This window comes from Stigmatopora nigra, chromosome 12 (assembly GCF_051989575.1).
Source record: "Stigmatopora nigra isolate UIUO_SnigA chromosome 12, RoL_Snig_1.1, whole genome shotgun sequence".
Taxonomy (NCBI): domain Eukaryota; kingdom Metazoa; phylum Chordata; class Actinopteri; order Syngnathiformes; family Syngnathidae; genus Stigmatopora; species Stigmatopora nigra.
Genome location: NC_135519.1, coordinates 10,983,811 through 10,997,727, shown reverse-complemented (window position 1 = coordinate 10,997,727; position 13,917 = coordinate 10,983,811). Strand labels below are relative to the sequence as shown.

Below are 13,917 nucleotides of genomic sequence, written 5' to 3'. Positions count from 1 at the left end.
GGTTATACCAAATGTGTCTCTCATCGAGTCTCACCCGAGGGCACACGCATGTGGGACAAAATATAAAGTATAGTAGTTATTGCATTAATCAATGAATAATAATAGTGGTCTGACCAAAGTTCAAGCTTGGCCCTGCAAAAGTGACAATAGTCAACAATTCTTACTCCTTTCCAAAGTGTGGGAAACAGGGAATGGCCCTCCTCTCTGAGGATAGCATTGTGTTACATGCACAGACACATGCACACACACACACAAGGTGCATGGGAACTAGTTGGCAGAAAGGGTCCCTCAGAAGGACAATGCTAATGTAGTCATCATTTACTATGGCAGACAGGAAATGATATGTCTTGATTTTTGCTGTTGTTGTTGTTGTTTTGAAGAGGAGTGCAGCAAGTTAAGACCATTCAGTTGATTTATTACAGTATACATCGTAAAAGTCATAGAAAAAAATACAATCACATTACATTTCAAAAATGCATATACAAATTGAAAGCAGTAAAAAAATGTGTCATAAAAATACACAAAAGTCACACACACACACACACACACACACACACTCACACACACACACACACACACACACACACACACACACACACACACACACACACACACACACTTATATTGGGTCAGAGGAGTGTGTTTTCCCTTCCAACTGATGCACAATCATCGACCTTAGTGTGATGTACCTGTACAGAAGAAAGAAACCACACGACTGCATTAGTACTGGGGAATCAAAATAAATATAAACTTGATCGTGGGAATTGAATCTGCAATATGAAAAACGATTTGGGGGAGAAAAAGAAGGCTATCACATCATATGATCACACTGAGTCCGTCCCGATAGAAAAGGCATTCGTATAACCACGCTGGTCTCACTGAAGTAACACTGCCTCCATTGATAGGTTGCAGATTTGTTTCAATTTCATAATATCTGCAGGAGATATGCACATTGGCTTCGCCAAACCAATTGGACATGTTCAGATGGGGGAGCGATTGTTTCATTTGCACTGTTAACTTACTTTTTTGTCAGTTTGTTTATCTCCCGCTCCTCCTCCTCTTTTAGCTTCTCCACAAAGCTGTCCAAAACTGGAATTTCAAACTTGATGTATTGAGCAACCTTGCAAGAAAAAAATATGAGTATCAATTTTGATCTATTATGATGCAGTCAGGTTAAAAATATTTCATGTTGACTTTATGCACAGACTCACTATATTTCAAATAATAATTCAACTACTTTCAGTTTATGACATTTATTTTGCAAACATAGTAGTATATGTCAGTATTGAGGGGCTCAAAAATGGGGCCAAATCAGTTGGTTAAAAACAAAAACAAATTATGCACATTAAACCTTGGATTCGCGCAAGAGAGTGTACTTTAGAAATAAGTTGAAATTGCCTTAGCAAACCCTGCTTCTAAGACGAGAGCGCATGAATATAACCAAGTTCTAAATTTTCACTCTTGTCTTGTCACCCATGCTTGGATGTGGGTGTTAATGTCATCAGCAAATGAAAAGCTAGTGTTGTGCTGCACGTACGTACTGTACACAGGATGTGACTTGGGACTTGGAGTGATGCCGATGAGAAACAAACAGGATTTCTGCTTTACCCAATTGAAAGCTGCTTTACCCTTGAATTGTTCAACTGTGCTTTCGAGTTCAGATCCGAGCAACAGGCTCAAAGCTCGTTTTACTGGAATTTATTTTAGAGGTCACCTGAGGAGAAGGTGAGGAAAATGAGACTCACATCATAGGTGACTTCCTCTCCAAGGTCTGTCTCCATAATAAAGATTTTGGAGATCATCTCACACGGTCCCTGAAGGACACGGGTCACCAGTGGGTATTCACTCTCTCTCAATTGAGTCCGCTCTGAATCATACAACAATCATAACAATAATTGTAATTAAGAGAAATATTAGAATAGAAAGATAAAATGGTATAAAAACTAATTTCACTCAAGTGAAAATGTTCACCTACCACCAGATGTGTGGACCATGTAAAGAACAAACTCTTCTGATTTATTTTCAACCTTAAAAGGCATAAATATTGAAACATATATTAATGGGATTACTCTTCATAGCATTCATCACTATAAGTGAACCTTCCTTATTTTAAACAAGATTTTCAAGAAATAACAATGGCTGACCTCTGACTCAACGAGTTCAATATTGTACTAATTCAAAAAAAAATATTTGAAAATTGTTCTAATAGGCTAATGAGCTGCATGTCTTTTGGTGTGTATCAGTAATATGATTATATAAAAAAAAGTTTTTTTTACAAATTCATACATAAAATAGGTTTGGAAATACCATCAAATGATAGGATTATTATTTTTTTTTTTAATCAGGAAAATCGCTCGGCGACCAAGTGGTTAGCTCATCGGCCTCACAGTTTTATGGTTGATGGTTCAGTTCCAGGTTGATCCTCATTTTACGTGAGGATACGCGTTTCAGAAAATGAATACTAAAGGAAAAAAAATAGTACTCTTCCAATATTATATTTTATAGCTGTTGATAAAATCATGAAGCAATAATCTAATAAAATGCATTCTAAATAAAATAAATAACAGATTCTGCATTGTGACCATGATTAAATTACTGTGTAAGCATGTAAATTGTAGTGGATGTTAAAACAACGTCATTATTTACGCAAATTTGCCTTACCCTAAACTTTTGTAGCAACATATTAAGCACTTGTAGCGTCGTCATGGCACTGTTTACTCGTACATTTGTGACAGAACCAAAGGCCGGTGTAAACACAGATGTCTGTAAATAGGGTGAAACAAACATACATTTGTTACTGCAGTGTGTTATAGAACTGAAACAGTATTAGAGTGTTTAGGAGTTTTCTTAATTTCCACACTTAAGGGCTATAAACATTTTGTACAGGAAGTATAGTCCAGAGGGGAAGTCAGTAGTTCAGCAGCTGCAGGGTTGGACACCACCCCACACACACACACACACATACTATGGTCAAAGAGGAAGTGGTAAAGTGCTCCTAATAGGGCTCGTTAATAAAATCCGTATATTGTGATGTGTGAACAGTGCAAGCACAGGAACATCCCTTCAGGAAAGACCATCCCATTTGCACCCGTGACTGTTTGTTAGGCTGTGCCTTTGTACCTTGTGGTTGTAGAAGTGTCCATTAATGGAGAACCTGTGTGTGCGTAAACGCTGCAGGTCTCTGGCGGTGTTTGTCCTTGACCTCCTTTGCACATACATGAAAGAAGCGTCGCTTCTGGTCCTCAGCAACTGTGGAGATTCTTCTTCCTCCTGTACGCCTTCCATGCTACCTCCTAAATAAGCAACAAAAAAACTACTTTCAAAATGGCTTGACAGGCATCCCTTTGTCAATTTCGTGCAGGTGCTATGCCTTAAAATTCATTTAATTGTAATGTCTGGCAGGGTAATGATCTCATTTTAGTGCCATTAAGGGCCATCTATCACCATAAATCATAGCCGATGATTCAATCTCTGAAATAACATTAGTTACGTCATTTGAATGTGGTTTCATTAGTTTGGCTGTTGTATTTTGGTAATTTACCAAGGTTTCTACATGGGTCTAGTGTAAAATTGTTTATCTTTTTAGCAGTTCAGGTTCAAAGATTTGTTTACAGTTACATTATACTTATTAGTAATTCCTAAAATTTGCAAAACCCATAACAATTGTCAGAAGTGACTCAACTTTACAAGATATATTTTCTTCACTTTACAGGTACTTTGAAGCCTCTAAATTGCATTTGATAAATCCTGATCAAAAACATCACATGGTTCAACTTGTTGGTGTAAATGCAGTAATCTGGATTGTAATGTTCCATAAATCTTAAAAGGGATTTTGGAACATTTCAAAACTTAATACATTAAATGTTCTCACTAAATAATAGTTGCAAATGAGAGCTGAAAGTTGAGCATAGTGCAAAGTGGCAAAAAAAGGGGCTGTAATTAGTTGCAGTCTACACGTGAGTTGTATTGATCAGACTCTCATGATCAGATTAGGTTGGCACGTGAGTCGCGGAGTTGTGCTGGTTGAAGCAGAGCTGTAATCTGCTTCTGAACGTGTAATCTGTAAACATCAAGTGTGTCTGTATATTTGCGTCTAGGATTAATGAGCACGTGTTACTCACCTTCTGGTCCATTTTCCTTTCTAAAAGAGTTGTTGTTTGACTCTGTTGAGGATCGTTGTGTTGCAATTTTATTCCTGTTAGTAAAAACAATACATGTAGTGGATGCATATTCACTTTACTTTTAAATAACATGGTTGATCACAAAAAAAAACAGATTTTATAGGCAGATACAAAATAATTAAAAAAAATAATATCACAATGTGACTTTCATTTTAAGAGGTCTATGCCATCTTTAAATACAAATCTACTTACAAAAAATCCAGTGTACAAAACCACTTGTGGAACAAAATATTTTGGTATGTAGAAGTACCACTGTATTTGTTTTAAAATATGTAATATGTGTATAAACTGGTGTTTTTTGTATCTATTTATTTGTGTATTCATTTTAATGTAGTGATCTTTGTATGTTTAGCTTAGAGTTTGTGCCTATCATACCGATTGAGACGCAGTCTTTCGTTGTCATCATACATTTGAAGCCGAATTGGCCTGTGCAGGCCCCAGTGGATGTTCAACAAACCCTCCAGGATGAGACCCCCCTCCTCCTGTAATCACAGGCACACGTTTCTCAGAGAGGAAATCCTGCCAGAAAGGCTTAATGTCAGGTGTACGTGCAAGAACAAGCGCACCACAAGATGCTACCCATTTAGGAGAAATAGCAACAGGAGCACTCCACGCTTTTAATATAGCACTAGGATAAAGTCATGTCTGTTTTGGGGTCACATAGGTGGAGGGCTAAAGTAAAAATATAAAGTCTTACATAAAAACTGTGCTGCGTTGTTATTGTTGCTGTTGTTTTTATTTTGGAACTTGCCACAATACAGACATATTGATTTTTTTCCCTCTCAATAAAACAACACCACAAAGGAAGTGTCTATGTTATCTCAAACCCAAAACATCACAACCATGCCACCTTATCAAATTCATTTAACTTTTTATTTTTACCATATTATCTGCAGTTATGCAATGACACATTTTACTGTTGACAAGTAAAATGTGTGAATAATCAGGAGTGTGTGATTTTGTCATGAGTAACATGGTCTACATTTGTAAAATACTTTTTTTAATGAAATATCGAGAGTCGCAGCTGCCTGCCCCTTCAATTTTTCAAGGTCGGAGGGAAGGCAAAACTGCTCCCAGGTCTTCATTGTTGCTGCAATGTAAACATTGAACGAGGCCAACCCGGCAAACACCGCTCCAGGCCTTCCGCAACAGCCAAGGAAGGACACACCCTCTCTATTAGCTTCTCTATGCTCACACACATACAGTAAGGTCAGCAGAGTTATATTTAGCAGTCAGACCTAATCACACTGGAGGAGGCTGTCTCTATAAAGCTTGGGTATGAACTCCGTGAGTCAGACACTTGACTGAGACGCTGAACTCAACTACACCACTCTGCTTTGAAATCACACTATCAATAAGGTAAGCATTTTTTATTATTTTCAATTTCTTCCAAAGAACAATCTTTAATTTAGTTTATTGACTAATACTAATTCGATGGTATTGCAAATTTCTATTCTGCTACAATGGAACATATTCAATTCTGTGACTTATTATTTGTACCGAAGACTTTTATAAAATATTTGCATTCTTAACCAGTTTGGTAAAACTAGATAGCACATTTTAATCATTTGTGAGACTTTACAAATGATTATAATTTCCAACACTACCTACATTGAAAGACCTTGCTTTGAATTGTGCTATAAAAATAACTGTGCATTACCTTCACTTGTATTAATTCAATACTATCTAAGATGTAAAAGGGGATTTTTTTCTGCACATATTGAAGTGATATTAAGAGTTTATTTTTCCTTCTTTTTTCAGCATGAAACACAGACGCCTGTTGCTTTGCTTGCCTCTCTTGCCCACGATCCTGGAGACACTGGAGGACTCGGCTCTGCACCCGTCAGCCTGCCAGTCATCCCAGAGCTCCCAGTCCCTGGATGACTACATAAACAGCATGCAAGCTCTGGCTTGTCCAGAGGGAGCCACCAGCCCACGGGCCTTTAGACTTCAAAGATCCCCCAGACTGAGGCAGCTGTCCAAGTCTCAAATCAAACACTCTGCATCAACATCGCTTCCTCGAGGTTCTTCACGCATCTGCAGGACTTGTAGGCCTTCAACCATAAATGAGGACATCATGGAAGATTGTTATCTCGAGAGAGAACAAGATTGTCAAGGCAAAGACCCCGTGGATTGGCTCTTTGCTCAGATGAGGACTTAAAGGAACTCTTTATTAGGGGAGCACTTTTGTGAAAAGTGATCTCACACGAACTTTGACACACTAGGAATGAATGACTATTTATTTGTTTGCAATGTGAAGGCACTCTCTAATGTTTGCGCTCTTTTTTTGTACACTAGTTTCTAATAAAAAACAAAAATCATATTAACTACTTGATGAAGATGTTTTACTGTCACAACAAATTAAATAGCAACCTTCTTCAGAGATCAAGAGGTGGAGCACACTGTGGGCTGTTTGCCAGTCTACCGGAAGGCAAAAATAACCCAAATTTCAACCCCAACCCTAAAAACTAAGACAGATGTGCTAACCACCTGCATACTTTGCTTCCACGGCCCTAACATATTGACTCGTTTAACATAACACCTTTTAGAAAAAGTTATATATAGTTGTATATCTGTATCCTAAATTGACAATGGGGGTGGCCTGGAGGATGAGTGGTTAGCGCGTTGGCCTCACAGTGGGTTCAAATCCAGGCTGGTCCACCTGTGTGGAGTTTGTAGGGTCTGCCCGTGCCTGCGTGGGTTTTCTCCACGTACTACGGTTTCCGTCCCTAAGTACGAGTGTAAGCGTGAATGGTTGTTTGTCTCCTTGTGCCCTGTTATTGGCCGGCCACCAATTCAGGGTACCCCCGAACCTCTAACCCAAAGTCACCACCCCCTGCACGACCCTGGTGAGGATAAAACGGTTGAGAGAAAAATGAGAGAAATTGACAATGGTACGTGAATAAATAAAAGTGCAGCGTACTATTGCAACCTAGTGGTAAAAGTTTGTGCTACATCTCTGGAGTCTGAAATATGTAAACTAAAAACGACACAAGAGAGCGCTATATTGCCTCTTCAGGCATGTGTTTGGCTTAGTTTTTTTTGTTGTTGTTGTTGTTGTAAAAGTTCACTTTCTATCTGACTCACTAAATCCCGTCACCAACCTTTTATTCGGAACCAAACCAGGGAACAGATAACCAAAAAGGATATGATATGTACCATCTTTTGAGTCCCATATTTTGTAGGTGCATATAATGATGTATGAATTCTCATCTCATTTCATTTCCTGAACCGCTTTATCCTCATTAGGGTCGTGGGGGGTGCTGGAGCCAATCCCAGCTGTCTCCGGGCTAAAGGCGGCGGGGACACCTTGAATCAGTGGCCAGCCGATCGCAGTGATGTATGAATTATGACATACAAGTGGTAATAAAGGGATTTATGACTTAAACAAAATTAATTTTCCATTGTAACATAAGCATCCACTTTATTCATGATACAATTGCCAGCTTATCTAGCAAACATGTCAGGGCATATTATGAACTCTGAAAACAACCTGAGTTCATTTTCATGAAGGTGCAAGCCCAAAAGCCTGCTCCCTTTCCTACAAAATGACTCACACATCACCTGACTTCACAGCTAACAAGAAAGGTTGAATAGAATAATATTGACTTGAAGGGAATATCATTTATTAAACTGACCGCTTTTAACTTGGGACCACTTTATTTAGTTTACCTGCTCTTAGTGTATGTCTGCTCTTAATGTAGCTTTCACCTTCATCTGAAAGCTTATTTTATGTCTGCCTTTTTCAAATGTTAATAAGATATTTATTTTATCTTCAACACAGAATCGATTTCATATGCAACAGTCAAAATGATTGTTAGGAATGTGAGATTGCTGTAATTTTGTGTAGGTGGCATGCATAAACAATATAGCATTATTTGCATGTACAGTATGCAAATGCAGTTCCTGGGTAGTATATTAATATATTTCTATGAAGTTTCACCACTAGGTTTTGTCGTACTATGGAGGCCCATTTATAAACAAAACTCAAAATTGTACAAATTCTGAAGCATTAACAGCCCCCTGCAAAAAAAAAAAAATGCATTCATTCGTATCACCGGATTTAAAAAAAAAAAGGTTGATCAGAAAGGCCATCCAACTGAAGAAATGAGCCAAATGACTCAAGTGAATAACTGAAAAACCGCAAGTCACTTCTATTGTGTTACTGTACTCTGATGTTGGCAACCATCCGGTGGTCGCCATAAGATGGGAATGTGTGGGACTTTCCCAGAATGAGACAAAATCTTGAGTCTGTCTCTTTAGGGGACAAATATGAGGGACACATCATGACCACCCTTGGCTGCCCACGCATGCACATGTACAGTTGACCACTCAGCAACCTGCTGGTGCACACGAAGGGAAACTCCTGGCCAGAAATACCACAAAACAATTATCAAACAAATAACTACATTTCAGCTAACATTTTTTTCTGCACATAACACCAAAAGGTTAAGTTGGTGAGTGGTTTGTTGGGTGTATGAGTGCATATCTGAGAGGCCCACTCTCTTATTCCATATTAACTGGAGGGAAATGGGGATTTTTGGGTTTTTTTGGAGCTCAGGTGCCTATGTTGCAGACTTTTTACACGGCCTGTTTTAATCCCCTTTGTTTGCATGAGAACACTGGTTGAACTGGTTTAAATTTTGATATGAGTGCACTTCCACGGCAGTTTTTTCACTCAGCCAAGCATAAACAAGTGATAGATTTCTCACAATGCTTTCCTGGTTACTGTTTAATGCTATGTTTGTTTACCTCATGAGCCCTCAACTGGAAGTTGTTGCCTTCATGGTAGCAGTTGTAGGTGCGAAGGAGCAATAAGAGGTCAGACCTGATAAAAAAAAAAAAGAAATATTTATGCTCCATATGCTTTTTCGGTAGCATCACCACAGTGTGCAAAATATGTAGAAAGACTCACTTGGGTATTTGTTTCTCGGCAGTGAGTTTCACAAAAGATTGATGTTCTCCCATTCTGATGACAGTCCAGCTGAGGCCAAAAACAATAGAATAGCATGACAGTTTTTCTCAGTCACTTTGCTACATTTCACCGCACAGAATTGAAATATACTCTCCAACGTAACTGTCATGCTCAACAGTGGAATTCCTCTTCAGCATCATCTTTCTAGCGGACATCTGGAAACCAAAAAACCCGGTCCCAGTTTCCCGTGGTAAAAAAACAACCACAAACCATGACTCTTCACTATGTCTCTAGTATTTAATTTCACAGTATTATAAGAATGAAAACAAGCCACATGAATTTATAGCATTTTCAGGACACTCAGAAAATGTGTTGAGCCATATTTGGACATTCTTTATCCAATGTCAGATTGGTATAAATGTTAAACATGTCTTTTAAAGTTCTCAGGCTAAAGCATTGGTGTCCAGGTTGTCTGGAGCATCTGTAGAAGGAAAGTGCTGTAGGGAATTTCCTGGTGTGGAAAGCCCAGCTCCCGAGTGTGCGGGGGAGGAGCATGAGAGTATAAAGGAGCGGCGTGCAGTTTAGAAGATCATTGTCAAGGCAAAGTCATCATCAAACATGAAGCTCAACCTTCCGTCCATTTGCAGGATCATCATTCTGGTCGCTTGCTTTGTGCTGAACACAGGTGAGTACACCGCTTGCTAATGTAGGGCGTTTACTGATGACCACGTTGTAGAGTTGTATGTGTGCGTGGTTCTGTGCAACCTAATCTTAGGACACATAGTGACTTCTCTTAATCTCTTAATTTGTGTTTGTGCAGACAGCACGTTTGTTCCGGGGAGATGTTTGTGTCCTGAAACTCAAGCGGGTGTGCGAGGCAGACTGCAAGAGCTCACCGTGTACCCCAAGAACCCCAACTGTGACAAAGTCACTGTGATGTAAGTGGTCATTGTTGCAAACACGCAAACATGCAAGAAAACTGAAATGGGTTGGTATGTATTTACAGTGTGACGCTGAAGAGGAACAGTGAGCCTGTGTGTCTGACTCCTGATGCTGCGATGGGTAAACAGCTGATTCGGTGTTGGAATAGGTAAGATGGAATCAAAAAATATTCAGGCCTTATGATTTAGCAGAAGAAAAATGGAGAATTCTCAATCTGGACAGTTCATTTTTTTCCCTTTAATATTCAGTTTCAAAATAACAAAAAGTACCAACAAGTAACTTCAATGTTTAGTCAATCACGTCTTTATTTTCATCCTTCAACTAACTGGTTGTCGCTAGAAATTGAAGTCATTTTTAAAAACCCATTATGATAGCTTCTCTTTTTGCTGAATCATCCATTTTATGTTGTCTGAATTGGAGGCGGGCCTAATAATTATTATTTTTATATTTGTATATACCGTGGGCAGCTATATTATTTTAATTTATTGCTTGTTTTAGAATGTTTTGTGCAAAATTGTAATGAACTGTATTTAATGTAATGTAACACATAGATTGTATGCATCCAAAAGCAAGACCAAATACAGAAAAACAACCTTTGTGATGCTCACCCAACCCCCATGTAATCCATCGATTTAGGTTAAAAATGAACGTTGACCTCTATATACATAATAGCACAATGCATTACTCATGGTACATGAGGTCAGAGGTCACAGACGTTAAATGCTATTTTCTCTGCATTGTTTTCCAAGTCCAAGTGGCAATGCGTGGAAGACGTGTATAGTACTTCAATTGATTGCACACAACAACTAAAAAACTAAAATTGCTTTGTTTTCTAGAGCAAAAACCCTGGGGCGCAACACCAAGCTGTGCTTGAGGAGGAGAAGGCGGAGAGGTCAGCGCCAACGTTCTCGACACCGCGGGAGAGCCTCAAATAAACGTCAATAGAGGAAATATAAAACATGAAAAGCTACTGTTTAAGAGTGGAGTGCGTGCACATTGGACTTTGCAGTACAAGCTGATAATCAGGGCTTTTTAAAACCGCTGGACATTACGCTACTTTTCATGAAGCTTCACGCAGCTCACATTCTTCCCTCCAGGCTTGAAACGGATTGTCTTTTTTTTTTTTTTACAAGTTAGTGGTGGGAGACTATTTATCTGTTCAGATGTCATGTTTACTAAAAGCCCTGGAGGCTAAATGTTAAAAGGACTAGAGAGCTTTAACTAATCAATAATGTCGACCTGTTTGTGTATTATTTATTTTTATAACAACATGGAGATGTTGATTTGTAAATAAACAACGTTTTACTTTTCGTTCTATTGTTTCTTTACAGCAGTCACATGACATCAGCTTTTGTTAATAAATAACAGGTTCTACGTTTGTAAAAAGAGAAGAAAAAAAAGAAAAAGTAAGAATTTTTTACCCACATTGGCAGAAAGTTAAGTGTGATATCATGCTATATATCAGTTTATCATGTTTTATATTAACTCATTCAAGGGATAAGTGGACCAATGAGAGTGAGTGTTTAAAGCGCCCACTCACATTCTTGTAAAGGCAGTCACTTAATGACTCTGCGCAGCCATTAAAAAAAAAAATCAATGGATGTCGTGTCATAACCTGCCTGCTTGACTGTGTACAAACTGATTTCTCTGATATAAGGATTGTTGCGAAATGAAACGCAAACAAGGCTTGGTGGGGAATGGAAAATGAAAGTAAACTGGGTTAACTAACAGAGGCCTTTTTGTCACAGCTGTACACCGAACCAGGCCACAATTTTATGATAATTTGCCAAATTTGGAATGTGAAATCCCAAAGATTAATTGTTAGGTATATTCCCTTGTGTGCATTTGTATTTTTGCAAATGGCTCCACAGCAGGGTGCAAGTGATGGAGTTTGTAGAAGGTTGCATCGACCATGATATGGATACATAAAATATTAGTCAAAAAATAGCATTACAGAATGGGAGATTTGGCCAAATGTTGCCAAAGACAATCTTGGGATTAGTACATTCACAAGATTAAAAAAATAATAAATGAAAAAACAGTTCCAGTCCTATAAGGAAGATTGTTTGGATTTCAAAATTCACAAAAATAAGCAGATTTCTTTTTTATTACTTTAAATTCTGTGCTGAGGTAAAAGACATTTAAAGAATATCTGTTGGAATTCTCATCTAACTAAAGATAATTTGGAGTGTTCAATCACCCTACCATGCATATTTCAGGGGTCTGGGAGGAAACTTTAGGACCCACGCAGCCACTGTGAAAATATCCACACAGGAAGGTCGGAACCCACCAGGGATTGAACCCTTGATCTCAAAACAATGAAGCAGACATGCTAACCTTTCAATCACTGTCACACCAACTCATGCTTTCAATATAATACATTGATTCACAATGTTATTTTATTTTATGTTTGAGATGGATGAAAGTGTCCTCACTTCTTTCCAGATGCATATGCCTATATACTATAGAGATATTCTGACATCTAGCGTTTAGTTAATGAAGCACAAAAAGTCCCACCAAATTGGATTTTGACCCCCTTTGCACTCCAGCTTTTGAAGTAAAAATGTCTGAATTATTTAGACAGCATTTTTATGCTGTTGCTAATCAATGAGAGTTTGCATGCAGAATAGTCCAATGAAAAAGATTAAGATTATTATCTAGTTTATGATAAAATGGTGATACATTATCCATAGGTGTCTTATCGTGCCCTGCAATTGGCTGGAAACCAGTTTAAAGTGTCCCCTGCCGACTACCCACAGGTAACTGAGATAGGCTGCAGCACCCCCGTGACCCTCGTGATGATAAGCGGTAAGAAGAATGAATGACTACTGTACACAAAGAAATGAGAGAAAGTGAGGTTCACAATTTCGCATAGAAAAAATACATTTTACATACTATTTATATAATATACATATACTTTTTTACTTAAATTTAGGCTAACAAGATAAAAACTCTGACATTCGAGTCAATTAAATTTTGACATAGTGTAGCCACCAATTTTCTGTAAAGCCTTTTTGTTTTTAGGACATATAAACCTTCCTAAACAAAATATATATATATTTTGTAAGAAAATACAAACCATAAGCCTAAAATATCCATTTTACACAATATGAATAGTGGAAATAAGGTTAATATTGCTTCCAAAAATGTCCCTCATGCATATTTACATATTTAAATAGATTCCCGTCTGACACCCTTATTATGAATAATTCAAGTTCCGTTGACAATAAGAAAGAAAGGTTCAAATTGAGTTGAATTCAATTTATCTAGCCATTTTTAAACTCCATGCACGTGGACAAAGAAGCATTGTGGGACCGGCATCCAAAAAAAAAAAAAAAACACACAACTATGCATCCACCATTCAACACAATCACAGTACTGGGAAATTAAAAAAAAAAACAATAGAATGTTGACTTAATTACAATTATTGAAATTATAATTGTGAGAGAAAGGTCAGCCAATAAAAAGCGTCCAATTTTGAGCTTTCTCTGGTTGATGTAATGTAGCCTCATTTAGCTTATAATATAAAGAAAATGGTTTAATTTCTAGAATTTTCTTACCATAGCACTGTCCTTCATGTGGTGTATCCTGCCTTCTTATCTTTGAACAAGCAGCCGCTTTTGCCCCCTCTGGGCTCTGAGCTGTCTGAGGACCACATAGAAGAAGATGATGATTAAAAACGACCAATAGCGTTTCGACATAGGCGGGTCCTGTTGTGTATTGTATTCTTCTCTCAGTATGAGCAAGGTCCTAATGCAGATTATTCAGTCACATTTGTAGCCTTTTCATGGAAGAAATTGAAGTTTGAAGAAGTTACTTTTGCTATTGTTGTCCTGTTCTTTTCATTCAATTTAGTCAATTTAGTTATATATTTTTTGA

At 37.9% G+C, this 13,917-nt stretch overlaps 3 protein-coding genes across 3 annotated transcripts; 2 read left to right on the top strand and 1 right to left on the bottom strand.

Annotated features, from left to right (window-relative positions):
• Positions 1 to 279: 279 nt before the first annotated feature.
• rassf4a (Ras association domain family member 4a) lies at positions 280 to 13,694 on the bottom strand. Its single transcript, XM_077729624.1, has 11 exons — positions 13,599 to 13,694; positions 9,097 to 9,165; positions 8,934 to 9,009; positions 4,557 to 4,663; positions 4,122 to 4,195; positions 3,121 to 3,293; positions 2,662 to 2,763; positions 1,976 to 2,027; positions 1,746 to 1,867; positions 1,023 to 1,120; positions 280 to 689 (listed from the first exon to the last, which is right to left on the bottom strand). The coding sequence occupies exons 2-11, from the start codon at positions 9,147 to 9,149 to the stop codon at positions 620 to 622; spliced, it is 927 nt and encodes a 308-aa protein (XP_077585750.1). The 5' UTR covers positions 9,150 to 9,165; positions 13,599 to 13,694; the 3' UTR covers positions 280 to 619.
• LOC144205322 (uncharacterized) lies at positions 5,374 to 6,508 on the top strand. The gene is made up of 2 exons (XM_077729625.1): positions 5,374 to 5,540; positions 5,943 to 6,508. The coding sequence occupies exon 2, from the start codon at positions 5,944 to 5,946 to the stop codon at positions 6,340 to 6,342; it is 399 nt and encodes a 132-aa protein (XP_077585751.1). The 5' UTR covers positions 5,374 to 5,540; position 5,943; the 3' UTR covers positions 6,343 to 6,508.
• LOC144205476 (C-X-C motif chemokine 10-like) lies at positions 9,662 to 11,349 on the top strand. Its single transcript, XM_077729872.1, has 4 exons — positions 9,662 to 9,781; positions 9,917 to 10,034; positions 10,103 to 10,186; positions 10,875 to 11,349. Exons 1-4 carry the CDS (start codon positions 9,715 to 9,717, stop codon positions 10,981 to 10,983), a joined length of 378 nt encoding a protein of 125 aa, XP_077585998.1. The 5' UTR covers positions 9,662 to 9,714; the 3' UTR covers positions 10,984 to 11,349.
• Positions 13,695 to 13,917: the final 223 nt, after the last annotated feature.

What these genes read in the sequence shown, in the direction of transcription:
- rassf4a (XM_077729624.1), bottom strand. Translation starts at nt 9,149, where the DNA reads ATGGGAGAACATCAATCTTTTGTGAAACTCACTGCCGAGAAACAAATA. An exon ending in GCCGAGAAACAAATACCCAA is followed by an intron (nt 9,010 to 9,096) that starts GTGAGTCTTTCT and finishes TTTTTTTATCAG; the next exon opens with GTCTGACCTCTTATTGCTCC. An exon ending in CATGGTCCACACATCTGGTG is followed by an intron (nt 1,868 to 1,975) that starts GTAGGTGAACAT and finishes TGTATGATTCAG; the next exon opens with AGCGGACTCAATTGAGAGAG.
- LOC144205322 (XM_077729625.1), top strand. Translation starts at nt 5,944, where the DNA reads ATGAAACACAGACGCCTGTTGCTTTGCTTGCCTCTCTTGCCCACGATC.
- LOC144205476 (XM_077729872.1), top strand. Translation starts at nt 9,715, where the DNA reads ATGAAGCTCAACCTTCCGTCCATTTGCAGGATCATCATTCTGGTCGCT. An exon ending in TGTGACAAAGTCACTGTGAT is followed by an intron (nt 10,035 to 10,102) that starts GTAAGTGGTCAT and finishes ATGTATTTACAG; the next exon opens with TGTGACGCTGAAGAGGAACA. An exon ending in CTGATTCGGTGTTGGAATAG is followed by an intron (nt 10,187 to 10,874) that starts GTAAGATGGAAT and finishes TTTGTTTTCTAG; the next exon opens with AGCAAAAACCCTGGGGCGCA.